Source organism: Salvelinus sp. IW2-2015, linkage group LG16 (genome assembly GCF_002910315.2).
Source record: "Salvelinus sp. IW2-2015 linkage group LG16, ASM291031v2, whole genome shotgun sequence".
In the NCBI taxonomy this organism is placed as follows: domain Eukaryota; kingdom Metazoa; phylum Chordata; class Actinopteri; order Salmoniformes; family Salmonidae; genus Salvelinus; species Salvelinus sp. IW2-2015.
The window spans coordinates 12,381,921-12,407,364 of record NC_036856.1 but is presented as its reverse complement, the minus strand read 5'-3'; the positions used below and the strand labels follow the sequence as shown (position 1 = coordinate 12,407,364).

General features: G+C 44.4%; 2 protein-coding genes across 10 annotated transcripts in view; both read left to right on the top strand.

The window, feature by feature from the left end:
* LOC111975562 (tight junction protein ZO-3) overlaps positions 1 to 3,998 on the top strand; it is a 29,860-nt gene extending 25,862 nt beyond the window's left edge. For all 8 annotated transcript variants that reach the window (XM_024003916.2, XM_024003913.2, XM_024003911.2 and 5 more), the window contains 5 exons: positions 242 to 452; positions 1,805 to 1,905; positions 2,008 to 2,547; positions 2,692 to 2,741; positions 2,943 to 3,998. In XM_024003916.2, the coding sequence (XP_023859684.1) occupies positions 242 to 452; positions 1,805 to 1,905; positions 2,008 to 2,547; positions 2,692 to 2,741; positions 2,943 to 3,057 (1,017 nt within the window). In that variant the 3' untranslated portion in view covers positions 3,058 to 3,998. The remainder of the gene's footprint in view (positions 1 to 241; positions 453 to 1,804; positions 1,906 to 2,007; positions 2,548 to 2,691; positions 2,742 to 2,942) is intronic.
* A 7,665-nt stretch (positions 3,999 to 11,663) lies between these two features.
* On the top strand, positions 11,664 to 25,174 carry LOC111975699 (rho GTPase-activating protein 45). 2 transcript variants are annotated; one of them, XM_024004229.2, is made up of 22 exons: positions 11,949 to 12,038; positions 12,363 to 12,502; positions 13,266 to 13,677; positions 15,762 to 15,905; positions 16,037 to 16,121; positions 17,565 to 17,637; positions 19,109 to 19,316; positions 19,441 to 19,502; positions 19,650 to 19,841; positions 20,543 to 20,713; positions 20,965 to 21,102; positions 21,268 to 21,464; positions 21,618 to 21,739; positions 21,876 to 21,965; positions 22,058 to 22,159; positions 22,248 to 22,411; positions 22,581 to 22,769; positions 22,915 to 23,052; positions 23,164 to 23,399; positions 23,548 to 23,779; positions 23,947 to 24,061; positions 24,197 to 25,174. In XM_024004229.2, exons 2-22 carry the CDS (start codon positions 12,374 to 12,376, stop codon positions 24,637 to 24,639), a joined length of 3,642 nt encoding a protein of 1,213 aa, XP_023859997.1. In that variant the 5' UTR covers positions 11,949 to 12,038; positions 12,363 to 12,373; the 3' UTR covers positions 24,640 to 25,174. The 2 variants fall into 2 exon arrangements, with proteins under 2 accessions (XP_023859998.1, XP_023859997.1); XM_024004230.3 differs by lacking the exons at positions 11,949 to 12,038; positions 12,363 to 12,502 and adding an exon at positions 11,664 to 11,823.
* The last annotated feature ends 270 nt before the right edge of the window (positions 25,175 to 25,444 follow it).

The window sequence follows — 25,444 nt, the reverse complement described above, 5'->3', positions numbered from 1 at the left end:
TACTCTTTTTTTGTATCCGCATTAGAAGTTAACTCTAGCTCCAAGACGGCGACAAATCGAGAGAGAAAAACAAGTAGATTGTGCTGGTTTATTGGCACATTGAACCATGTCGCGTACTGTAGATTAAAAACTCTGTGGGTATTGCTAAAACAATAACGTAATATCTGAATTCCTCCATTTATGCACCTCGCAATTGAAAAACAATGCCTAATTGTATGTTTCTTCACGCCTCTGTGTCCAGAACAAGCACCCTCTGCTGGACATTACTCCTACTGCAGTGGAGCGTCTGAACTACATCCAGTACCACCCCATGGTGCTGTTCCTGGACCCACACAGCAGGAAGGACGTCAAGGCCATGAGGCAGAGGATGTGCCCGAACTCCAACAAGAGCTCCAGACGCCTCTACGCACAGGCCCTCAAGATGAGGAAGCACTGCGGCCATCTATTCGCAGGTAAACACACACATACCTGTGTTATCAAAACACATACAGTTGAAGTCGGAGGTTTACATACACCTTAGCCAAATACATTTTAAACTCAGTTTTTCACAATTCCTGGCATTTAGTCTTTGTAAACATTCCCTGTCTTAGGTCAGTTAGGATCAACACTTTATTTTAAGAATGTGAAATGTCAGAATAATAGTAGATAGAATGATTTATTTCAGCTTTTATTTCTTTCATCACATTTCCAGTGGGTCAGAAGTTTACATACACTCAATGAGTATTTGGTAGCATTGCCTTTAAATTGTTTAACTTTGGTCAAACGTTTCGGGTAGCCTTTCCACAAGATTCCCACAATAAGTTGGATGAATTTTGAGATGGTTCTTCGGCTTGCAAGCCTCCCCCTTTTTTCCTCCAAACATAACAATGGTCATTATMGCCAAACAGTTCTATTTTTGTTTCATCAGACCAGAGGACATTTCTCCATGTGCAGTTGCAAACCGTAGTCTGGCTTTTTTATGGCGGTTTTGGAGCAGTGGCTTCTTCCTTGCTGAGCGGACTTTCAGGTTATGTCGATATAGGACTCGTTTTACTGTGGATATAGATAATTTTGTACCTGTTTCCTCCAGCATCTTCACAAGGTCCTTTGCTGTTGTTCTGGGATTGATTTGCACTTTTCGCACCAAAGTACGTTCATCTCTAGGAGACAGAACGCGTCTCCTTCCTGAGCGGTATGACGGCTGCGTGGTCCCATGGTGTTTATACTTGCGTACTGTTGTTTGTACAGATGAACATGGTACCTTCAGGCGTTTGGAAATTGCTCCCAAGGATGAACCAGACTTGTGGAGGTCTACAATTTTTTTTCTGAGGTCTTGGCTGATTTATTTGGATGTTCCCATGATGTCAAGCAAAGAGGCACTGCGTTTGAAGGTAGGCCTTGAAATACATCCACAGGTACACCTCCAATTGACTCAAATTATGTCAATTAGCTTATCAGAAGCTTCTAAAGCCATGACATCATTTTCTGGAACGTTCCAAGCTGTTTAAAAGCACAGTCAACTTAGTGTATGTAAACTTCTGACCTACTGGAATTGTGATACAGTGAATTATAAGTGAAATCATCTGTCTGTAAACAATTGTTGGAAAAATGACTTGTCATGCACAAAGTAGATYTCCTAACTGACTTGCCAAAACAATACATTTGTGTAGTGGTTGAAAAACAAGTTTTAATGACTCCAACCTAAGTGTATGTAAACTTCCGACTTCAACTGTACTTGTTGTTTTTGCTCTTAAGTAGTTTATCTGTTAAAAAAGGTCAAGTGGTTTTATTCATAACTATGTCCCATCGTTCCCATACTTCCCAGCTCGTATTGCCCTCCAGCCCAGCTCTAATGTGTGGTATGAGACTCTGAAAGACAAGATCAGACACCAGCAGGCCAAACCTGTCTGGGTCTCAGAAGTCACGGTAAGACAGACAGATCCCAGCTCACAGTCAAACTGGGAATTTGCTCTCAATGAATTACCTGGCAGAATAAAGACTAAAGTAAATACATGTCTGTGTGTTTAGTTGGAGGGAGGCGGAGAGGAGGAGCTGGATGCGTTGGACCGGACTCATTCGGACTACCTGAGTGCTGCCAGTGACCTAGAGGACACGGATGGAGAGGCGTTTACAGACGGAGAGGTCTACACTGACAATGAGGACCTGGAGGAACCATTTGACGCCAGCAACCAGCCCCGGATATCCAGGCCCACCGCTCTGGCCCGCTCCTCAGAGCCCGCCGCCGAGTACCACAGCCCCGACCCATCCCCCGAGCCTCTGGGAGAGGTCCCACCCCTGATGCATGTGCCTGAGCCCAGGTCGACCCGTCGTCCATCTGACAGCTCTCCTCACGATGTCGTCACTGATGACACCCCGTCCTATCATAGCTTTTCAGATTCGGACTTCAGCGCCATTAACCCGGCTGTTCCGACCACCCACTCGGATGAACACCCTGACTTCATAGCCCCTAACCCCAGAATCTTTGTTCCTGAGCCCCCGTCAGCCGAGCTGCTGCCAGAGAGCCCCCCATCCGTCACAATGTCAGTCATAGAGAAGAAACTCCAACAGGTACTGATGGGACTGTCTCAGTCCATCATATCACTAAACTCTTACAGATCTTCCATAAGCTCTTAGTTTACTTCCAAAGGCTCAAATACTCTGTTAACTTATGTCTCCAGTGATTTTGACCCATGACCACGTTCCCTCTTTCAGACCCATATGGCAGAACCTCAGGAGAGGAAAGCTTCCCCATCATTCATTGTGTAAGTGAAGTAGGCCTATATCTGATAATATTAATATGTGTGATGGTATTTGTTTAATTGGATAATCATCATAATCCATGTCTATAAACCAACCTTAGCAACTGGAAAGTGAGAAACTACTTCTAGTCCAAATTGTTCTATCCAAGTTGAGTAAGACTGAAGTGACAGTAAATTGTGTCTTTCTCTTCTATCTCCTCATAGGTTGGCTCACCACCAGGCTGTCCAGACGAGACGCACTCAGATCCGAGGCAGTGACAGCTCSGATGACAATGGCGAGACTGAGGACTTCGAGTGGGGTCCAGCTACAGAACTTTAGATTAGAAAACACAGTTCCAGGACTACAAAACAAGAATGCTGGAGCACACCATTCCAGAACTACAACTCTAATGCACAAAGTTCCAGAACTGCAGAACTACAATTGTAGCCCATACAGTTCCAGAGTACAGACTTTGCCTCTTAAATGGGAGATGTGAAATGCTCTCAACTTCAGCCTTCGAGGATAACTTTTTGTTTCTGTTGGACTAACATTTTCTTTGGAGAGGTAGGTTGGAGGGCCACTGTCAGGGCCACTCACACCTTTCTAAATGCCTAATTCCAAGAGTGGAAGTTAATTTTGATAGAAATTCTAATTAAAACCTCAGGGTTTGGTATTTGCAGTAAAGCAAACATTTTATTTGTATTGCATGTACCTTTTTAATTAATGCTCTTTTTGATCAAAACTATGGAGATTTTACCAACACCGGCAACTTTGATGTCAAGGATGTCAATTGAACTAAAAGCTGGAATCCTTAATTGAAACGATAACAAAGCAGTCACACCGCCTATGTTTTGGTAAAAAGCTGAGGGATGGGCCTGGAGAAATGTAACCACTCTCAAATTCAAAGCGAGCGCTATGGACTGACCATCCATGATATCAGATTGATAGTTTTAACCCTGTTTTGAGGCTACACAGTGTTTGTTTACAAAAATGTGATTACAAGCTTATATTTTGGGTTCTGATGGGGTACGACAGTTGAAGTAAAGCTCATTAGGCATTTATAAGTTATTCTTCAAGAATCAATGCATATAGCTATATCATTCATTTATACGTCCAATTATGTAGCAACTAAGGATTCTAGCTTTCATGAGAACTGCTTAAAAAACAATTATGGACATTCACAGAACACTAAATATATCAAAGCTCCATTTTCTAAATTATGATTCATTTGTAAAGATAACACATTTTGTTCATTAAATATTACAAATCTGGTGAAAAAATATCTGCTCTTGTCATTGTTTTTCATCATGTCTAGAACATAGTAGAAAATCCTCACCTCGTCCACCACCCATCACTCTTTTGTAATTTTAACACCCCTGTGTTACCAAACATCTTGGTTGAATGATCCAACATGTTTCTGGATAGTGGAATAATGAAACACAGCTTAGCTGCGATTTATATAATGGCAGCCTGAGCTCATTAAATTCTTAAACCCCAAAAAATGAAGTCCTCTTGTTTACTTTTTTATTAACGCAAACCAATTATAACGAGGGGGATCCATCTATAATCTTAAGTGCGAGGCGCTGAGGGTCATTGGGTGCGTTCCTCTCCTCAGACTTTACTGATGACTGACAGATCTTAGTGCCTGGATAGGTATTTTATCTATCAGCTTACCACATCATATGTTATAGCAATCTGGTATCCAACGGCACAGTCGATGACGTGGCARGCAACCATTGGCTGATGAATGCAACGTCTAAGCAGGCGAACGCGACCAGGTTGCCTTAAAGCCTCATGCACACCAACTGCGGTAAACCATATGCGTTGCGGCGGAAGCCCATTCATTTCAATGGGAGGCAATGTGCGCCGCCGCAACTCATCTGCCGGACTAGGTCGCGGTATGTGCGGTGTGTCGCATTCCTTGGACTTTTCCAACTTGTGGGTTGCTTTGCTGTGCGGTATCAGAAACAGATGTAGATAAACCACTGCAGTAAGTGCTAATGTGTATTGTGATCGTTTTAGTTGTGATGCGCTGCATGGATTGCGACGATAAACTGGGAGACATTGAATTACATTTGTTTTTTTTGGTTAGAAAATGCCAATATTAACAATTGGTGGCAGCGGCTAACCATATGATGAACTGCAGTCTCTTCTTGTCCATAAGAAACAAACATGTAAATATGTAATTCATTTGGGTGAACTAGACTATCCCTTTTAAAATAGGACCATAGAAAATCCTGCCTGGAAATAGCTCTCCAAGGGGGTTGGCCACCCCTGATCTATGTTTACAAATACTGGGGGTTTCAATATGTTCATGTGACATTTGTTTTCTGCAAATTACTCCACATTCAAGATAAATCTAATGAATATCAACCTTCAGAAGGCTGATTTGCAAAACCTTTCCATCATATTCATCTACATCAGTGTTTCCCAACTCCAGTCCTCCAGTACCCCCAACGGCACACGTTGTAGCCCCAGACAAACTCACCTGACTCAACTCATTGAGGGCTTGATGATTAGTTGACAAGTTGAATCCAATGTGTTTGTCTGGGCTACAACGAAATGTGTGCTATTGGGGTACTTGAGGACTGGAGTTGGGAAACTGCTCTACATGGGCAACATATTTTGCATTTATGCCTACCATTTCTGCCGAGCAGCAGCTTGTGCACAATACTAAAATTACAAAACAGGATATTTGAGGCAAGGAGCATTTCAATGTAGCCTATTCTCATTTTATGCCAGCCACTGTCCATAAATGCTTACAAAAATGCAGACACGAGTTGCCTATCGATTTCAAATAGCCTAATACACCAGCAACATTGGTAAGAAGTGAAATAATAAAAGTCTGGCGAATGACAGTAATGTTCTTGCTGAGAAAAGCACACTAATTAGTCTATATATTAGTCCATTGTGGGGATGGTAATTGTTTCTTTAAAAATATTATATATTTCACTTTATTAACCAGGTAGGCTAGTTGAGAACAAGTTCTCATTTACAACTGCGACCTGGCCAAGATAAAGCAAGCAGTGCGACACAAACAACAACACAGAGTTACACATGGAATAAACATACAGTCAATAACACAATAGAAAAAGTCTATATACAGTGTGTGCAAATTAGGTAAGATAAGGGAGGTAAGGCAATAAATAGGCCATAGTGGTGAATAATTACAATTTTGCAATTAAACACTGGAGTGATAGATTGTGCAGAAGATGAATGTGCAAGTAGAGATACTTGGGTGCAAAGGAGCTAAATAATAACAGAATGGGGATGAGGTAGTTGGATGGGCTATTTACAGATGGGCTATGTACAGGTGCAGTGATCTGTGAGCTGCTCTGACAGCTGATGCTTAAAGTTAGTGAGGGAGATATGAGTCTCCAGCTTTAGTGATTTTTGCAATTCGTTCCAGTCATTGGCAGCAGAGAACTGGAAGGAAAGGCGGCCAAAGGAGGAATTGGCTTTGGGGTGACCAGTGAAATATACCTGCTGGGCGTGTGCTACAGGTGGGTGTTGCTATGGTGACCAGCGAGCAGAGATAAGGCGGGGCTTTACCTGCAAAGACTTATAGATGACCTGGAGCCAGTGGGTTTAGCGACAAATATGTAGCGAGGGCCAGCCAACGAGAGCATACAGGTCGCAGTGGTGGGTAGTATATGGGGCTTTGGTGACAGAACGGATGGCACAGTGATAGACTGCATCCATTTGCTGAGTAGAGTGTTGGAGGCTATTCTGTAAATGACATCGCCAAAGTCAAGGATCGGCAGGATAGTCAGTTTTACGGGGTATGTTTGGCAGCATGAGTGAAGGATGCTTTGTTGTGAAATAGGAAGCCGATTCTAGATTTAATTTTGGATTGGAGATGCTTAATGTGAGTCTGGAAGGAGAGTTTACAGTCTAACKAGACACCTAGGTATTTGTAGTTGTCCACATATTCTAAGTCAGAACTGTCCATAGTAGTGATGCTGGACGGGAGGGGCAGGTGCGGGCAGCAATCGGTTGAAGAGCATGCATTTAGTTTTACTTGCTCTTACTTGTTCTAAGGACTTTCATCAGCTATTGTGAGAGACCAAATAAATTAAACAGATGTTAAAATCTCCCGAAGACAAAATGACATAGCCTAAATCTGCCATTACACCCAACACAAATTATATTTTAATTTATTGTCCTCCACTAAAATCAGTTACACATTTGGGTTCACAATCTGTTAGGGCAAAATAATGTTCATAATACAGTGAGCCAAACCAAGTCACTCTACCAGAATTCTGGCTGAATGCTGCCTTTTCGATGTTACAGCCTAATGAACCTAGTACTAAATTGACAATGACCAAACAAGGTAAATAATGTAGCCAATGGATCTGGGCTCATGCAAGTGGTGGATTCAATCACTAGTAATAGGCTATAATATTGTCATATGCTGTCAAAAGGAAGCGTTCTGCGACAGCAACAGGAGTGACAGCAAATTCCCTTGTTGACAATTGTGGACAAAACAGCGCTACATGTTGCTGTGCTGCTCTTTTGACAATTGAGATCATAAACTTTCCTTATGAAAAAACATTGCAGTCAGAGTGCAGTATAACTGCAGTCCACTAGTATAACTGTAGTTAGAGTGCAGCATAATTGCAGTGTGCTGCAAATACTGCTTCTAAAATACGTTTTTTTTACTGCAGTAATTTTGCAGTCTAACTGCAGTTACAGTGCAGTATTACTGCAGTTCAACTGCAGTTCAACTGCAGTACACTGCAGTTATTCTGAAATGACTGCGTCCAAAATACCACAGTCGACTGCAGTTACTGCACTTTTACAGCAGCTATCTTTTTTTTGTAAGGGTTTGTTCAGTGGAGAACGAACATCCCTGTCCAGTGTGCCGTGGTGGTCTGCTCCACTCTTATCATGAGGTGTGTTTCTTTACAAACGCGCATCCAATCGCCTTGGTCCCAGACCCTTACTAAACCAATCACACGCTTCAATCTGCCGCTGTTAACAGTGCAGTGAATGGGAAATGATGGATATCGCAGGTGATGCTGCCGCAGTTACAATGCTGGTGATGTAGAATTGCAGGCGCATATAATCCGATATAAAAAAATATTTGGTGGCACAATGAAAAGTTAAAGCACTGAATATACACTGAATTAATTAGAAAATAGAATGCATGAGAAATCAAAGGTGTGAGCTTGTGAAGAGGGTCAAATGCGTACATGTGACATCCCGGCAACTTTGAGAAAAAACACTTTATATTGGGAGTTGTCTGGAGAATGCTATGCATATTCATGTCATGGAGCTTAGTAGCATAGCATCTCTCTCCATTAATACAGGTGGAAGATGTCAACATCCCTCATTGAATACAAAACATTTAATAAACAAGTTCAACATTCAAAAAAATATTACAATAATGAGACGTATCAACCAATCCAAAGAAAGGATAGGCGAGAGCTAGACAGCCATCTGTGCCGCTTTGTGGACAACGACTCCCATTAGGGCGGTTGTAGGGCGGAGAGACATGTATCTTGTCAGTATATCCATAATCTTTGGAGTTGGCAGCACTGGGTTTTTTATTGCTAATTTGCAAAGTGAGGCTTATTTGATCGAATATATGTTTTTTAATGTTTAGGTTGTTATGGATTTAGTGATATGTACATGTACAAATTACCTCAACTAACCTTTACCCCGCACACTGACTCGGTACCGGCACCCCCTGTATATAGCCTCGTTATTTGTAGGCTATTGTGTTACTTTTAATTATTTTTTACTTTTAGTTTATTTGGTCAATTTTTTCTTAACTCTTCTTGAACTGCACTGTTGGTTAAGGGATTGTAAATAAGCATTTCACGGTAAGGTCTACACTTGTTGTATTCGGCACATGTGGCAAATAAAGTGTGATTTGATATACACAATATATACAAAAGTATGTCGGCACACCTTCAAATTAATTGACTTGGCTATTTCAGCCACACCTGTTGCTAACAGATGTATTAAATCGAGCACACCACCATGCAATCTCCATAGACAAACATTGGCATTAGAATGGCTTTACTGAAGAGCTCAGTGACTTTCAACGTGGCACTGTCATCGGATGCAACCTTTCCAACAAGTCAGTTCGTCAAATTTCTGCCCTGCCAGAGCTGCCACGGGCATCTGTAAGTGCTGTTATTGTAAAGTGGAAATGTCTAGGACACACAACGGCTCAGCCGCGATGTGGTAGTCCACACAAGCTCACAGAGGGGCGGCAGGTAGTCTAGTGGTTAGAGCGTTGGGACAGTAACCGAAAGGTTGCCAGTTCGAATCCCTGAGCTGACAAGGTCAGGTCAGGAGCTCCATGGCGTGGCGTACAATTGGCCCAGCATCGTCCGGGTTAGGGGAGGGTTTGGCCGGGGGGATTTCCTTGGCTCATCGTGCTCTAGCAACTCCTTGTGGCGGACCAGCCCTGAATGGCCAGGACCAGCCCTGAATACTGGCGTAGTAAAGGCCCAGTGCACTACTTTTGTGAGAAAGATAACTGTTTCCTGCACTGCACACATAGGTGCACTAATACAGGAGTAGTAAAGGCCCAGTGCACTGCTTTTGTGAGAATAAAAAAATATATACACTAAACAAAAATATAAATGCAACATGCAACAATTTCAAAGATTTTACTGAGTTACAGTTCATAAGGAAATCAATCAATTGAAATAAATGCATTAGGTGCTAATATATGGATTTCCCCCTGACTGGGAATACATATATGCATCTGTTGGTCACAGATACCTTAAAAAAAGGTAGAGGCATAGATCAGAAAACCAGTCAGTATCTGGTATGACCACCATTTGCCTCATGCTGCGACACGTCTCCTTGGCATACAGTTGATCAGGTTTTTGATTGTGACCTGTGGAATGTTGTCCCACTCCTCTTCAATGGCTGTGCGAAGTTGCTGGATATTGGTGGAAACTGGAACATGCTGTCATACATGTCGATCAGAGCATCCCAAACATGCTCAATGGTTGATATGTCTGGTGGGTATGGGACATTTTCAGCTTCCAGGAATTGTATACAGATCCTGCAACATGGGACTGTGCATTATCATGCTGAAACATGAGGTGATGGCGGTGGATAAATGGCACAACAATGGGCCTCAGGATCTCGTCACGATATCTCTGTGCATTCAAATTGCTATCGATAATATGCAACTGTGTTCATTGTCTGTAGTTTATGCCTGCCCATGCCATAACCCCACCTACACCATGGGGCACTCTGTTCACAAAGTTGACATCAGCAAACCGCTCGCCCACACGACGTCATACCATCTGCCAGTTGAAACTGGGATTCATCCATGAAGAGCACACTTCTACAGCATGACAGTGGCCACCGAAGGTGAGCATTTGCCCACTGAAGTCGAACTGCAGTCAGGTCAAGACCCTTGTGAGGACGACGAGAACACATATGAGCTTTCCTGAGACGGTTTCTGACAGTTTGTGTAGAAATTCTTGAGTTGTGCAAACCCCAGTTTCATCAGCTGTCCGGGTGGCTGGTCTCAGACGATCCCACAGGTGAAGAAGCCAGATGTGGATGTCCTGGGCTGGGGTGGTTACACATGGTCTGAGGTTTTGAGGCCGGTTGGACTCTAAAACAACGTTGGAGGCGGTTTATGGTAGAGAAATGAACATTCAATTCTCTGGCAACAGCTCTGGTGGACATTCCTGCAGTCAGCATGCCAATTGCACACTCTCTCAAAACTTGAGACATCTGTGGCATTGTGTTGTGTGACAAAGCTGCACATTTTAGAGTGGTTTATTGTTCCCAGCACAAGGTGCATCTGTGTAGTGATCATGCTGTTTATTCAGCTTCTTGATATGCCACACCTGTCAGGTGGATGGATTATTTTGGCAAGGAGAAATGCTCACAAACAGGAACGTAAACAAATTTGTGCACAACATTTGAGAGAAATAAGCTTTTTGTGCTTATGGAACATTTCTGGGATATTTTATTTCAGCTCATAAAACATGGGACCAACACTTTATATGTTGCATTTATATTTTTGTTCAGTATATATGTTTTATTTTATTCCGATTTTTCAAGGGGTGCTGCAGCCCCATCAGCACCCCTACTTCCCGCGGCTATGACCAGAGGTGGAAAATGCCAACTCATTTCCGTTTTTAGTGACTACATTGGGCTTGTTGAACATTGCAGGCGACTGCCGACTGACTGATCTACACATGACCTTGCATCATAAATAACTACTCATTGTTATTTGTAAATCAGTCAGCCAGTCACAATTGACCTAAGATACATTACGGTTTTGATTCTCTGGAACACGGCGATATAGAGTGAGTTCCAGACCGACTATATGTGCATTCAGTTCGCTTGATTTGTACTGAATGGAACGTTGAGGTACGTTTGCTCCCGTTTGGGGGGTGCTGCAAGGTGTGGCTTGAAGCAATGAGTGGCGTGTTTAAAGGGCAGTGGCCATGCTGACAGCGTTTTTCCAACCCACAACCTCCCCGTTTTCAATTGGTCTTTCAGTACAGTACCCTTTCCGTTCAATTGAACGTTACAGAACATAAATCGTACTGTACGCAGCCCAGGACTGCTGCCAGACCCTTCTGACAGTAGGGGATAGTGAGGTATTCTCAATCGGTGTTAGAGCTATTTAACTCTTGTTGGAGGCATCGAATACGTTGTACGCTACTGGTTTACTATAGAAATGTTCTGTAAAAATGTTTTATAGACATTGTATTGCAATCCTCTAGCGCCCCAATCAAATGGAGAGCATTACATCACATGCGCTTTTCTTCCCTTGAGAAAAAAACACTGGAGCGGATGTCGCGGCGGCACTGACTGTTTGTGGTGAGCTGTCAGTGAGCTTCAACGCTCAATGTGTGGTAGCGAGGCAGCAGAAAGCGTGGCTGAAGCTTGGGACCGATGGAACAGCAGCGCCTGTAAACTGGCAGAGCACCAAAGAAGTGGAGAATCGGGGGGTGGGTGGGGGGGTTGTGTGTGAATTTCAAAGAAGTCGGGATGGACGGCAAAGGTACATTGAAGATGTTCTCCCGAAAGAAAAGGGAATTGATAAAAACCCCTTCCATCTCGAAGAAGACTCGAGCAGGAAGCCCCGGGCCACAGAGCTCATCATCAGTAAGTAGCACATCATCTCTGATTTCCTCCTGTCACTCAGACAGATTTCCTATACTGTCTGTCCGCTGCTGAGAAGCTAGGGGAGTTGGGGGACAGCATGACAGATGTCAAACTTCAGTAGATTGTTTAGACCTGACCTCAATTAAATGGACTTCACTTATCATAGGTTATGGACCAGCAATGACATGTTTAGTGGGGTGTTTTGAAGGCTAAAGGTGAGCATTTTAAGTGATTTATATGGGCAGTAGCCTATCATTTAATTCATTTAAAGTAGCCTAGTGGGGGAGAGATGTTATACTATTGGGATATTTGGGTGAATATCTGAGGACGTTGTTGATGAATACTTAAAAATAGTTGGATTAGTCAATTCAAAATAAACCTGTTAGTCACTAACGTTGTCTGCAGAATGACTAATTTTTTTAGTTTCTCATTCATTGGAAAATATTACTGTGGGTTAGTAAGCCAGTATTGGTTCGTCACCTGCAAGATGAGTCTAGTTTAAAAAGTGACTCCTGCTAAAGATGATGTTAAAACAATAGGGACAGAGACCATGCTGAAACGTGGTAGCAAGAATAGTTACAACCCATACTCCACGGGCCAGAGAGTTAAGAGAGAGGAGGCTAAAGCCAAGAACAAATTGGACAAACAACCCAATAGACCCAACGTCTGGCTCAAACAGGTATGTCAAACACTACCAATTGAATAAGTTAGCCACCTAGGTTTTATACATTTTCCTCATGAGAAGGAATGAGTGTTATTATTCTCACTGCTTTGAGACTATCTGTCCTTCAAATACCTATTTCCGTTTATAAAACATGTCTCTGCTTCATACAGTATGCTACACTTTCAAATGTAAAATGCAGTACCATAAAAGGTGTTCTTGGAATAACATGATGCAAGGTCTGCTCTAGTTGTCTTAGTTGCGCCTCCTACTGGCAGGGTGTGAAGCTGGCGCTATTTTCATAACCACACCGTACACCTGCCATTGATACTGTTTAGACTTTAAGATGTGTACGTTTCAGGCCTCTACACTACATCACTGCATCCACGACTTGTAACAGCTAGACTCTGATTTAGCTATTATTTAATCAACTCCGGCGTTTATGTTAGGTGTGTTGTAGTCCATGGACAAGTTGGGACACTTGATGGGTTGATTTCATAACTTTTCTGTCATGTCTCATCAAACTGTACAAATTGATGTTGCTTAAAGTGGCCCGAGTTTCTGTTTTCGGAGCGCTGTTTCAGGGTGTGGCAAGAAGCTGAGTCAGGAAGTGTTACACAACACAGGCTCTTGTTGAAGTCTCTGTTCGTCTGTTTACCAACAACAGCCTGCCAACCACTGGCCAAGAATATCAGTCACATTATTGTCCTGATGTTTTTGCGTTACCACAGATGTCACAAGTCCTTCTCCCTCTCCTCTCCCCCTCCTCTCTCTTACCCAGCTGTCTATTCTCCAGGAGCAGCCTCGTCGTGATGCTATCGACACCACCCCTTCCTCAACCTCATCCTCCTCCACCCTCTTCCCCATTCCCGGTGCCCCATCGGACTCCTCCGTGTCCTGCCCTGGCACCCCAAGTGTCCAGCACAGCAAGCTGGTGGGGGTGGGCTGCCCGTCCCCAGGGGCCACCATGAAGAGGCCCACCAGCCTCAGCCGTCATGCCAGCGCCGCGGGGTTCCCTATCCACTCATGGGTGTTCACCAAGGGCCAGGGGAAGGGGGCTATCACCCCCACCACCTCCCAAGACAGCTCAGAGAGCATGGCCATCGAGGTGGAGGACATCCCCTCTCTGTTAAGTAACGTGGCCCGCTTTGCTGAGGCCGTAGAGAAGTTGAAGGACGTTGTATTGGGGGAAGGTGAGTGGATGTAGGTTCACATAGGTTTGTGCACTTCTCCTTTGTCTGGCTAAGGTTTAGCTCTGAGAGAGGTAGAGGACACAAAGGCCATGTTTGAACATGGTGCTTCTCCAATGCTCAAAGCACTTTAGATTGTAAAAGGGTGCAGGGGGGTGCCTTTTCAAAATACAGTTAACCAACTTCTATGCTCAGTCTCTGGAGTCTTGATATTCATTTGGCTCCTCTAAGACTGTTAGAGAGGCATAAGAGCTTATAGATCGGACAACTTATCGTCAGATATTTCATTGTGCACATGGTTGAGTGGTCCTCTGTAGGTCCGTTGGTAGAATGTGGAGCTTGCAGTGCCAGGATAGTGGGTTCGATTTCCGGGACCACCCGTATATAAAATGTATGCACGCATGACTGTATGTCGCTTTGGATGAAAGAGCCTGCTAGATGTATTACTATTATGATATGCCTTTGTTATTGGGAGTGCTTTTGGCTGCAACGTGACAATCTGCTATTGTTTCCCAGTCTTATTGTTCTCTGTGTGGATGTCTAAATTCTCCACTACTCCTACCTGATGCGCCACATGTTAGCATGCGCTCAGAACAATGCTGTTTTGGTTCCCCTCCTCACCCCTCCTGTTCACCACGTGTTGTGTGTGGGAGGGGAAAGGCGGGCTGGCTGACTTTGCACAAGCGACCCAGTTCTCTTGCTCGAGATGTAACAGCGACCACACTCCAGCAGGAAACCAGTCTCCTGTTTACTGCAATTTCTGTCTGTACTCAAGCAAAATGGCTGGTCCAACGGTTTTTCTGCTAAAATGACTTCAGGGAATTAGGCCCAAAAACAGACATAGTTACCTCAGATAAAGGATTTTTCCATTTTCATGAGGCAGGCTGATAATGTGTAATTTATTTTATTGATGCAATAAAATACAAGATGTGCAACAAGTGATGTAACAATTTTCAACCTGAGAGAGTTAGGCCAACAAAAATGGTCTCACTTTGCAACATGGGTTGTTTGCTCTAAAAGCGATGGAATGGTTAGGGTGTCTATACCTTAACTTATTGTAACCCCCCCCCCCCCCCACCCTGTGACTGTCGTATTAATCTAAACAGGAAGCTATGATGCATGGCAGAGCGACCTCGTTTCATACTTCCTCCTCACATAGTCCAATGCGTTAGTCTGACCTGTGACCTTGTCAATACCACAAGACTGCTTCCAGTCCATCCTTGTGATGTTCTGAGATGAACCTCCCCGTTTGAACCTATCACATGGTCAATATCTGAAATTATGTGCTCCCTTTTAAGTTATGAACCTATCTCTGAGTTAAATTCTGACAAACCACAACCATCTAAAACTGAAATATATTTGATACGAGATTATCCAGGAACTAAATCGACATACAAGTCTATGCACAGAGTCACATAATGCCACAACATGTTCATTTAGCTAGTTTCAGTTTCTATAGTAAGCGTCTTGGAGCCTTTACCATCCTCCTTCTGACATGCCCTCTAACTAGTCCACCCGCTATGGCCTCCTGGTCCCATTCCATGGGCCAGCCACTTTGACAGACATGGACATTGAGATGGAGGCCAAAGGGGAAAAGAGGAGGAAGGATGGCTCTACCAGCCAAAGGATCTGCTGTCTGTGAGAGACAAGAGGAAGTGGCCTGCAGACGTCACTGCTGACATCAAAGCTGTCCCTAAAACCCATCTGTCTGCCGTCCATGTTACTATTCATGATGTCCAGACATTGGTCATGAATCACTCCCTCTCAACCTCTAATAACCTGTAATGACCTCTAATACTGTGACCAACCCTAATAGTCTGTCTATAAAGATGATCTCCATGTTATTTGGATTCCGTGTTGTGACGGTGAGCCCCGTCACAGACCTCAGACAGACCTCAGACACAGCCTTCTATCTCACCAACACCAACCCTATCACTTCCGGTTGTAACTAGTACTCGATAGATGTACAAAATGGTAGGTTAGGCTCATTCCTCTTTGTGTGTGGCTGTAGACAAGTGGAGTGCTGTGTATTATGAATGGCACAGGATCCAGTCTCTGACTGTCTCTTTCGCTCTCTCTGTCTGTAGACAAGCAGGAGAACCGACGCCCTCTGGCCCATGAGTGCCTGGGGGAGGTCCTGAGGGTCCTACGACAGGTCATCAGCACCTACCCTCTCCTCAACACTGTGGAGACCCTTACTGCTGCAGGCAAACTCATATCTAAGGTTAAAGGTAAGACTACTGGCTGGACCAATCAGTGGTCTACTACCTAGGGTCAAAAAGTCCATGTTTTTAGCACAAAGTCAATGAGTTAAAATGACCGAGATGGCCTAGAATGATCACATTCATTATTTTGATTGCAGGATTTCACTATGAGACGTGTAATGACACAGAAAAGAAGGACTTTGAGAAGGCCATTGAAACCATTGCAGTTGCTTTTAGTAGCAGGTAAGTATTTGTTACATCCGTTTCTCAGTATGTATTGTCATGAGCTTGTAACAGTATTTCATGGATCCTGAAATTAACCAAAGGTGACACTGTACGTCACAATGCTTTTTCTTTTTACTTTTTTTTCTTGCGATGCAAGAACACTTCTCTGGTACAGAGTAATGGGACATGACCATGTGTCCTCAGTGGTCAGGTCGAGGTGGTGGTGTATGACGGCAGTAGAACTGTAGAAGTACAATGTACGTGTGTGTGCACATGTGCGATAGAGAAGTGGAGCTTAGAACGAAACACAGTGACACATTTGCATGTGGCTCAGTAGAAAACAGGAAGTGTAGTGGTGGTTTTCTTCTCTTCCGTAACCTAGGACACAAAACCAAAACGCAGCCATTTGGCCTCTGTCTCAACAGATTATCTACAGACAGAGAATAGGTGCTTCCATCCTCGGATACAATGTGTAGGTGTGATAATGGTCGTTTGGATACAAACATATCACTCTCAAAAAAATTAAAATACATTTGCGACCAACTGGCTCAAATAGGTCTTATGTTGCAACATTTGAAGTGGTGTTTTTTTTTACATTGGATAAAAGTAGAGACTCGGTGCTACAAAATGGTATATCATACACTGCATTTGAGGAACAATGGGAAAGTAATTCTGCTTTGAAAGTTGATGAACTTGTAAACTCACTTTTTGAGAAAATGGCCTTTGAATGTTTTGATACCTACTGGAGAGCTCTCCTTTGTCTACAACTATTCAGCATTGTTCACACCCTCTTAAGCCATCCCCATCTATCTCTTTAAGGGTTCACATGTGAGGTCATGTGCTTAACAGTGAGTAGTGAAGTAAAGATTAAGACTAGAAGTGGTAAAAGTAGTAGCCTACAATAAGGAAAAATTCCAGTTAAACAGGAAGTGTCCAGATAAAAATATTTTGTAAATATTAGATGACGCTTACCCAGACACACTTGTCAAAATTAATGGGTCATGTGAAAGAAATGCTATAACCCCCAGCCACATATTGCCAAGCTAAAACATATGCTCTGATATGTGTACACTATATATTGTACATAGGTCTATTTAAAATTGTAAATAGGAATATACATAATTCAAAAGAACGCTTGTTCACTTCCTGGCCCTGCACAGTACATACAACCACAACAGGGCAAAGAAGACAGAGGAAGTTATATGGCCGGTGCGATTGCACAGAGCCTGGCATCAACCACTTCCTGATGTTTTTTTTCTCTCCTTGTCTCCTTTCCTTGTTTCCTTTTCTTTCCATGACCACCGATAGGGGAAAGAACCCGAAATATACCCTTCACATTGCTTTAACCTATCAAATCCTATTTGATCTACAAATGTTCCCTTTTTATTTTAGTCCTTCTTCTCTCTCCATCTCTGATGGAAGTACTGTCGGTGTAATGGCCTCTGTCTCTGTCCTCCTCAGTGTGTCAGAGCTGCTGATGGGGGAGGTGGACAGCAGTACCCTACTGTCCCTGCTGCCAACAGAGAAGAGCAGGGTGAGTGGGGGTTAATTTGGCTTTCTTGGTGTGCATGTGGCAGGAGGTGTCGGCTCTCAGAGCGGATGTTTGTGGGCAGCAAGGCCAGCTTCCTGGCAGTGACACAGTGTGTCTTTATCTCTGCCTGTTCCTCTCCCTCGCTCTCCTGTTATAACAACACACACAGGCAGCCTCAGACTCCACATAACACAGTTCCTTCTATCTCATTCATCAATGCAGCTCCAATACTGACACACTGAATTCAACAGGCCTGCACACACACACTGGGGTTATTATTGCCCACAGTCTATGTGCCAAATCCTATTTTCATTGGAAGTTTCAAGTTTTTATTAGTCATATGTACAGGATACTTACTTGCAGGTTCCTTCTCGACAATGCAACAACAAGTAATGAAAGATAAGAATATGAACATAAAGTAAATGGCTCAGTAGAATAGAATAAATATTTTAGCAGAAGTATAAAACAGGAAGGCAAGATTTATAGTCCAATATTTACACATGTTTTGGGGAAGGGGGGATTAGAGAGCAAGTGTTTTAAATTGGGCAGTATTTAATATCCATCATTCAATTGTACATGCCCATCCCTGAGATGCCACTAGGCATTGCTCTGTTCCACCATTATTTGTATTGGCTCTGGTAAACACGGTGTACCGAATAATTTAGCAATAAGGTCCGAGGAGGTGTGGTATATGGTCAATATACCACAGCTGAGGGCTGCTCTTATGTGCAACGCGGAGTGGCTGGACACAGCCCTTAGCTGTGGTATATTGGCCATATACCCCAAACCCAGATGTGCCTTATTGCTATTATAAACTGGTTACTAACGTAATTAGAGCAGTAAAAATGCATGTTTTGTCGTACCCGTGGTATACTGATATACCACGGCTGTCAGCCAATCAGCATTCAAGACTCGAAGCACCCAGTTTATAATATACTAAATAGCAGGGTTGGGGTTAATTCCACAAATTCTCCCTGTAAATTCCATTTAATTCAAATTCAAGGTCAGTCTTTAAATTCAGAAAATTAAATTCCCCTCAACTCCAATGTTAGGTCATTTCCAAGAATTCAATTTCCAAATAAATTCCTTATTAAGGCTTTCAGGCTGATCGTGGAACTGTTCAGACATCCTCGCTGTATTGGAAATATAGAAATACATGTTGAAATGATTTAAAACAAATCCTGCAGTTAATTGTTTTTATACTAAGTGCATTCATTCCAATAACTGGGAAATGTAAAAATATTGAATTCCAAAGATCAAATGTTTTAACAATTTCAATTAAAATATAAACAGTCTCATTCCAATTCTATTCCCATTTCATAACTTGAAGATTGTTGAAATTAGAATTCAACGTAGGTTCTTCACTTCATGATTGAATTCAATAATCGAATTGGAATTTCTGCTATATAGTACAGAATAAGGTACTGTTCTCAGTATTCTTGAGTGGTCTGAAACTCTTTCTCTCTGTGTCCAGTCTATGGAGAACCTGTACGGGGTGTCCGGTCAGGGGCTAGAGGGAGCTCAGATGAGGGGTGACCTGCAGGACTTTGGCCGGGCCGAGGAGGTGGACATCATGCTGCAGCGAAGTGAAGGGGGAGTGGACTCTGCTCTGGCCTACGCTAAGACCATCTCTAAATACATGAAGGACCTGATGAGCTACGTGGAGAAGAGGACCTCACTGGGTGGGTAGACAGACACCGCAGACAGTTCCCTACACATAATAGTGGAGATTTAGGTTGACTCTTATAACCTGAATGTAACGTATTATTGATTTGTTGATTCACCCATGTATCTTTCCCCATCCAGAGGTGGAGTTTGCCAAGGGCTTACAAAGACTGTACCAGTCCAGCAAGCACAGCATCACACATGTAAGCCCTAGTGATATTGTATTTTATAGTAGAAGGAGTTAAGGAAAGGAATATCTAATTCACTCTCGTCAAAATGATTACATCCAATTCAAGAGGCTCCTGTGATGACAATGCTATTTCCCCTCTCACCACTCCCATATCTCTCAGCCCCACATGCCCTTCTACTCCATCTACTCTCTGGCTCTGGAGCAGGACTTGGAGCAGAGCAGTGGGATGCAGCAGGCCACCTCAACACTGCACAACCAGACCTTCCTACAGCCTCTGATGCAGCGTAAACACGAGCATGAGAAGAAACGCAAGGAGGTCAAGGAACAGTGGTACCGTGCCAAGAGGAAACTGGTCAGTTCCTTGCTAGTGCTATTTATGCAGTGTGTTATCTCTGTATTTATATTATCTCTCTCACATTGCCATGATGTTTACGGGTATACATGTTTTACCGTTTTGAGAATGATTTGACAAAAAATCAACAAAAAGTATCTTTAAGGGCCTCCCGGGTGGCGCAGTGGTCTAGGGCACTGCATCGCAGTGCTAGCTGCGCCACCAGAGTCTCTGTCGCAGCCGGCCGCGACCGGGAGGTCCGTGGGGCGACGCATAATTGGCCTAGCGTCGTCCGGGTTAGGGAGGGTTTGGCCGGTAGGGATATCCTTGTCTCATCGCGCTCCAGCGACTCCTGTGGCGGGCCGGGCGCAGTGCGCGCTAACCAAGGGGGCCAGGTGCACGGTGTTTCCTCCGACACATTGGTGCGGTTGGCTTCCGGGTTGGAGGCGCGCTGTGTTAAGAAGCAGTGCGGCTTGGTTGGGTTGTGCTTCGTAGGACGCATGGCTTTCGACCTTCGTCTCTCCCGAGCCCGTACGGGAGTTGTAGCGATGAGACAAGATAGTAATTACTAGCGATTAGATACCAAGAAAATTGGGGAGAAAAGGGGATAAAAAATAAAAAATAAAAAGTATCTTTAAAAAAATAAAAATAGTTTTCTCTCTCAAGATGTTGCCCAATTTGTGCCCAAAGACTGATTCTGTGTACCTGTGTTTGGGATCCAGATGGAATGTGAGTCTAACCTGCGAAAGGCCAAGCATGCCTACATGGCTCGCTGTGAGGAGCACGACAAGGCCAAAGCAGCTGCTAGCAGAGCAGCAGAGGAGGATGGAGGAGGCTCTACCACCAAGTCTCTGGGCAAAAAGTTACGAGTGGAGGAAGATGCTCGCAACAAGGTCCCCATCACTGCATATGTTATTTTTCCTCCATTCTCTCTCCTCTCCACTCTTCTACTCATCTCACCTCCCCCCATCTCTCCTCTACATGTCTCGCCTAGTCTCTTCTCTCTTCTCTTCTCTCCCTCGCCTCTCCAGGGAAATCTGCTAAAAAGAATGACTGCAAGTCGTTGTCAAAGCCTATGGCCATATTTCATTGAGTATGTATGCCATTAGCCTAGCTGAGAATTGACCACCGTGTGTGTGTTCAGGCTGAAGAGGCAGAGGCCACCTACAGGACATGTATAGCAGACGCCACCACCCAGCAGCAGGAGCTGGAACACGTCAAGGTCAATGTGCTCCGACTGCTGCAGGAGGTCATCAAACAGAGTGACCAGACACTGCGCTCGGTCAGTACGCACACACACAGACACGCAGACAATTTGTTCAGCGCGCCTTCGCCTGGTGGCCAGTCGGTTTAGCTTACATTCCACTCCTTGCACTCCCTGTGATGGAATGTAAGCTAAACCTTCTCCTCCACCACATGACTAAACCATTCCTCTCCTTCCTTCCAGGCCACCATCTCGTACTACCAGATAATGCACATGCAGACGGTGGTGTTGCCGGTACACTACCAGACTCTGTGTGAGAGCAGTAAGCTGTATGACCCGGGACAGCAGTACGCTGCCCATGTCAGAGACCTGCAGCTCACCGAGGAGCCTGAGGTCACCTACCAGTTTGAGCCCTACACTGCCACTGCAGCCTCCACACAGTGAGTCACTCATAGCCTCAAAGCATAATTAAAAGCTTTTGGTTTGTTAGGTGTCTATGGGCACTCGGTCACTTTACACCAAGTAATAAATAAGAGGTAATAGATTTACATTAGTATAATGTTTTTTGACTGGATTTATATCTGTTAATTCAGGCATCCAGCTCGACCCCTTAATGACAGCTTCAACACAGACCAGCAGAGCAGCTCTGAGGGGCAACCCAGCACCGGAGAGACCACGACAGGGGAGGACCTCAGCGCTGAAAACGCCAGAAAGAGTATGTCAATTTGTATGATATTGATGCAGTTCTTACTGTCMTGTGCCGTCTCACCATGCAAGACGTTAAGACAAAACAATGTAGACCTACATGAGATATTTGTGCTGTTCATGATAACCTTGTGTCCCCTTCCCAGGACAAGGCCACAAATCGTGGGGTTCTACAGTGAGTGATGCAGACAGTGTAGAAGGGGAAGGTGGCCTGGAATCTCCTACCACCAGTTCAGGTAAGGCATTCTCTCTCTGTCTCTCTATCTCTGTCTCCCTCCATCTCCTGCAGTACTGTAGCTGTGTGTGTGTGTTGTTTTGTACGTTTTAGGTGACATCAGTAAAATGGCACGCACCTCCTCCACCGGGACCATGTCGTCCAACGAGGATCTAGATGAGAAGGACGGGAACGTGGCCTCCTTCGAAGCACCAAGTAAGACCTGAGGTCTACCTCCTCTCTGTTTGCCAATTATTACATAATTCATGCATTTATCAATTTATCAATCATTCTTTATCTGCAGACATAAATGGCATGGAGCCTGAGATTGCGGTTCCAACCGGACCTTTCCGGAACATTGGGCTCTCCAAAGCCGCACAGACTCATCGGCTGCGTAAACTCCGCACCCCGTCCAAGTGTCGGGAGTGCGACAGCTACGTGTACTTCCAGGGAGCAGAGTGTGAGGAGGTGAGCGATAAGACCATCTCCTTCGTCACCTTTGAAAGCAATAGACTTTGGCTGCTCGATTAGCTGATTACGTCTGTTTTGCTGTGTGAATGACATCTGACTTTCATTGGTTATCATCCTGGCCTCTAACCCCTTGACCTACTGTATGCCCCCCTGTCCTCTATACCAGTGTTTCCTGGCATGTCATAAGCGGTGTCTGGAGACGTTGGCCATCCAGTGTGGCCATAAGAAGCTGCAGGGTAGACTCCAGCTGTTCGGCCGAGACTTCTCCCAGGTGTCCAGCGGCAGCTCTGACAGCATCCCCTTCATCATCACTAAGTGCATTTCCGAGATCGAGAGACGAGCCCTGAAGATGAAGGTGAGGGAACGGGGGATGAAGGGGCTGTTTCTTGAAAGGAGTGTAATGGTTGCCTCTATGAATGCATTATATTCTTTCTCCTTCTCTATCCTTCTCTCAAAACATTTTCCCTCTCTTCCCCATTGGTCTCCATCTCTCTCTGCAGGGTATCTACAGAGTAAATGGGGTGAAGACTCGTGTAGAGAAGCTGTGTCAGGCCTTTGAGAATGGCAAGGAACTAGTGGAGCTCTCGCAGTGTTCCCCCCACGACATCAGCAACGTCCTCAAGCTCTACCTCCGACAGGTACCTTGTAGCTGTTTCAGCCTCCATATTTGATTGCGCTTATCATGGGTTGTCTTTGGATAAGATGGCTACKAACGAAGATAAAAAATTATCCCGCTCTGTCCTCTACAGCTTCCGGAGCCCATCATGCCGTTCCGCCTGTACAACAGCCTCATGGGGTTAGCCAAGGAGAGCCTGCAAACTGAGGGAGGGGAGGCCGGGACGGGGAAGGGGCCAGAGCTTGTGGATCTAGGACCAGATACGGACCCAGCGGTCCTGGCCGTGGTGGATAGACTTAGGGAGCTGGTGAAAGAGCTGCCCAAGGCTAACGTAGCCACGCTGCGCTACATCGTACGCCACCTGCGCAGGTGAGCAGCTCAGAAGAGCATACTACATTGTTTACTCACCTTTTTTTTTCCTGAAACAAATCATTACAAACGAGGATTCACAACTGTGATCATGATTACTTGTTTTAACCTCCGTCATATCATCGTTCTTCCCCATCTCTGTCGTCAGGATTGCGGAGTTGGAGCAGGACAATAAGATGAGTCCCAGTAACCTGGGCATCGTGTTTGGCCCCTCTCTGATAAGGCCCCGGCCCACAGGGGCCACAGTGTCCCTGTCCTCTCTAGTGGACTACCCCCACCAGGCCCGCATCATAGAGACTCTCATCGTCTTCTACACAGTCATCTTCCAGTCCAAATCCTCTAGCACCAGCAGTCGCCCATCCTCCATCTCCATCCAACAGGTGTGTTTTTGTGTGTCTGCGTGATGTTAATAATATTTGTAACATACAGGAAGAATGTATATGCTTTCATTTCAGCCACACCCAATAGCTCAACCAATACCAGAGTTGTAAGGTTTGAACTCAAGTTCCCTGTTTTAACTCATGTTTGTCTCCCACTGCTGGTGCAGAGTGTCAGTGTGGATGTTGATGAGAGCAGCATTGCCGTGGTAGCTGAAGGAGAGGAACAGGAAGCCAAAGAGGAACAGAGCAGAACAGACTCTGACAAGATGGAGGAGGGCTGTGGTAAGAGGTGTTTAGATGGATTTGAAGGAGAATTACTACACTTTTGCCTTTGATTTGAGTTACATCTTTATAACTTGTATTTATCCAGGTGACCAGTGCCACTTCATTACAGCCCTTCACTTTTTCTCCATGCAGGCAGTTTTCCAGGTTCCCTGAGCTCCAGTGAGCAGATTGTGGACTCTGACTCAGAGCTGGATGAGACTGGAAGGGGGTCCACACACCACCCACACTGCCTGGTCAAACAGGAGAGCGAGGTCAGCACAGAGGATGACCAACTGAACTGCAGGGATAGTCTGGAACTCTCCAGCCAGTCTGTACTCCAGACCGACCCGGATCCAGACCAGGAGAGTCCTGGTCTCGATGCCTCGCACCACGACCCCCCTGAGCCCCCAGACAGCGAGCCCCCGGACCTGGAGGTGTCTGAGCAAGAGCTGAGCATCTCCCTGGCTGAGCTCAACATGAATCAGTCCAACAACTATGTTCTGGGCCATGTGTGGAGCGAATCTCAGTTTGGTGCCGAGGGACAGGGAGCCAGAGTTTGTGTAAACACGACCTGTGCAATGTGTCAACCTCACTGAAAGTCTTTACTGGAATTGTATGAAGTTAAAGTTTTATATGTACTTCAAGAGGATGGATCCTGGTTTTAGCTTTGGTATTAGCATGTCAGCATTGAATATACTACATGACACATCCCTCATAGACACTTAGTTATAGCTGTTTTCTGCCATCATTCATTATAGTTCTAACCAGCTGTGACTTAATAATTTGGAAAGTAAGTACCTTCTAGATTATCGCTGTGCCAGTTTGTATTTCAAATATTTCTTTAGGGACGTTGCTCTTTAAAGCTTGAATAATCTCCAGTTGTGAGGGATCTTTGTCTTGTATGTGTGATTTGTGTGTGCGATGCATTTCTAAGATAATTATTCCAGGTATTTAAAGTGCTGCTGGTTTTATTTCAGCACTAAAATTGAAAAAAAAATGCATTTTTACATTTTGTGTTTTTATAAATTGTATCATTTTGCCGTACGTTGGATGGATTCGTCATTATCGGTTGAATCACTTTTTGTCAATGTTTTGTAATAAAGAGTATGCTGTTATAAATGTTATGCCTTATCCTTGTAGCCCTTTCATTGAAACTATAGCCCCGTTAATACCTGGCGCTAACCCTTTGTCCTGATCTTATCCACATTCTGATTGGGCACATTTTAAGAACAGGTGTAGATGATTAAGACAATGTGATCCGATCTTCCTGACCACCACCTGAGGTAGTCAGGCATGTATTGTGTCTGGATCAMTCAAGGCTGGTGGTAGGGGCTATAGGACGGGCTCATTGTAATGACTGGACTGAAATTAATGGAACCAAGTCAAACATGAGGTTTCCAA